The sequence below is a fragment of the Austrofundulus limnaeus genome, unplaced genomic scaffold (assembly GCF_001266775.1).
Source record: "Austrofundulus limnaeus strain Quisiro unplaced genomic scaffold, Austrofundulus_limnaeus-1.0 Scaffold190, whole genome shotgun sequence".
Classification (NCBI taxonomy): Eukaryota; Metazoa; Chordata; class Actinopteri; order Cyprinodontiformes; family Rivulidae; genus Austrofundulus; species Austrofundulus limnaeus.
The window spans coordinates 14,703-17,202 of record NW_013952592.1 but is presented as its reverse complement, the minus strand read 5'-3'; the positions used below and the strand labels follow the sequence as shown (position 1 = coordinate 17,202).

The 2,500-nt window shown below is 36.3% G+C and overlaps 1 protein-coding gene across 1 annotated transcript in view; it reads right to left on the bottom strand.

Annotated features, from left to right (window-relative positions):
* LOC106524495 (calcium/calmodulin-dependent protein kinase type II subunit beta) overlaps positions 1 to 2,500 on the bottom strand; it is a gene marked incomplete at its 3' end in the record, with an annotated part of 40,808 nt that overhangs the window by 28,596 nt on the left and 9,712 nt on the right. Inside the window, 1 exon segment of the mRNA XM_014018312.1 lies at positions 2,251 to 2,316. Within this exon segment, the coding sequence (XP_013873766.1) occupies positions 2,251 to 2,316 (66 nt within the window).

Here is a 2,500-nt window from a genome sequence, read left to right as displayed (position 1 = left end):
TCAGAACAGAACCAGAGTGTCATCACTGTGTTTCTGAGCTTTATGAAGGTGAAAGAAAAATATTGTTAAGTGTGTTTGTTTACCACTTTATGAGCTTGAACCACACCAAGAATGTCCCCATGCATGGAAATTGAATGTAAAAGAGTTCATACAACCAAACACAGAGCAGCTCGGTCTGGAGGCAGTTTATTGACCTGCGCTCAGGCTTCGTTTTACAGTCAGTTCAATATAACAGAGGCTCTGCCTATTTTATTACATCATCAGGAAGGGGAGTCCCTAACATACTGTACCTGAGGTCATGTCCCCAGACAATATAATCTGACCTAATGAAGATTAACAGTTCAGTTATGTGTTGAATCAGTGTTCAGGCATGCATCTACATAAAATCATCAATTTAAGCAACAAAATCACATTTAACAGATATTACAGTTCTCCTATACCACACTGTAAAAATGAAATGTTGGATTTACTTAACCATGTTATGTTACCTGGTTCCACTTAACTGAGTTGAGCAAATTCAAAGCAACATACTCATGTTCTTTGGCTAAAAAACTGGTGTATTGCTTTGAATTTACTCAACTCAGTTAAGTGGAACCAGGTAACATAACATGGTTAAGTAAATCCAACATTTCATTTTTACAGTGCATGTGTAGTGTAATAAAGATCAGTATGTAAACAAACCACAACATATTTCTTCAAAGTAAAAAACTAGGGCTGTCAAATGATTTATATTTTTAATCTGATTAATCCCAAAGTAGCTTTGAATTAATCAGGATTAATCTTAAAGTTAATATTCATTTCTATTGCATATTGATAAAATAAATTACTTGAGTTATTAATTAGTTTTTAATGTTTTTATTTAGAAAACAAAATTGTTGCTTAGAAATGATTTTTTTAAATATAAAACAGGACCTAAAAAATGCTCCAAACATATTTGAGTCAGTTAAATTTTGTGCAGAATAATGAGGTTAAATCAAGAATTCAAGGATTTTCATTCCAAATGAGTACTACATGAGGAATGAAAGATAGAGACTAAGATCACAGTTGTCAGCAAAACATAAATATATAAAATAAAATGAGCCATAAGAAGATGAAAAGAAAAAAAAGACTGTACATAATGTATTACACATGGAGTTTTTTTTTTTTCATTTTATTTATTTAACCTTAATTTATCCAGGTAAACTGTTTGAGAACCACTTCTCTTTTACAAACATAACCTGACATGCACTGTGTGCAATATACAAACCTACATATTCAGCCACAGCAATGTGATTGCAAATTTTAATCGCGATTAATCACAATCAAAGTTTTTAATCTATGCTCATGCAGCACTAAAATTAATCAGAGTTAACTCAATTAATTTCACAGCCCTATAAAAAACATGTTTATTTCTTACGTTTGCTACAAAATACGGTTGTCATTTTTGATGTTTGGAATCTAGAAAAAAATGTTGTCTTTTGGATAAAAGTTTAATTTATTACATAAAACATATTTTTATTTTATTGCGTAACACGAAACTTCGTGTGATTCATTTAAATGAAACGTGTTTGCAGAATGTTGCTCTATCAAGCCGGGAGGACTGAAGAAATACTGACAGAATAATGCAAAAATATATTAGATTCAGGAAAAAGAAGGAAAAAAAACAGTTGGTCATTAGGGAAGATTTCATGTCATTATATCTAGGATTTAATCAGCAGATGGAACTGAGAGCTGAAGATTGTAAATCAAAATGAAGCTATCTGTTCAATCAGACTAATCCTTTTTTCTCTTCTGTTTTTACCAAATAAATGTATTCCAGTGAACAGAAACAAGAATGACAAACGCAGGAGAGATAAATAAAGATGTTTAAAATCAAGTCCACCGCATCTTTTCCTTTTCTGTCCCCTTCTTCTCTCTCGCCTCCACAAACCGCCTCCACAGTCAAATTGATTTAGGCCTGCCTCCTGAGGGCTTACAGTGTGGGCGTGTGGGCTTCGCTTTTATATATATATATTTTGTGAACGTCTCTGTAAATTCTGACTCTGAGGAAAGCTCCTGGACCTTCGTTTGTAATTCAGCTCACAGAGAACCCCACGCAGAGCTGCGGCGTGCAACGCTAAATAAATCAAACCAGTGTGTTCTCGGCACTAATGAGTGGAGCAAACTGTCTCTGCGGGCTGCTGCAGGACTGCAGGGGCAGGCGCAACGACACATGGAGAGGAGGATGATGAAGGTGGGGGGGGGGGGCAGCACATAATCTGAGATGTTTACCTGGCATCTGCTTCACTGTAGTATTCTCTGGCCACAATGTCCTCAAACAGCTCCCCTCCTGTCACCCTGAGAAACACCAAGATAGAGTTTAAATGTACTCAAACACACAAAAACACACACTTGCACACACAGATAGGAGGGGGATGTCCTCATTAGGGGGAAACCCCGGCTGCAGGATTCTCTCCGACTGGGTTGCCATGGAAACTGGCTCCAGTGTGAGGTGAGGGAGATGTGTGTGTGTGTGTGTGTG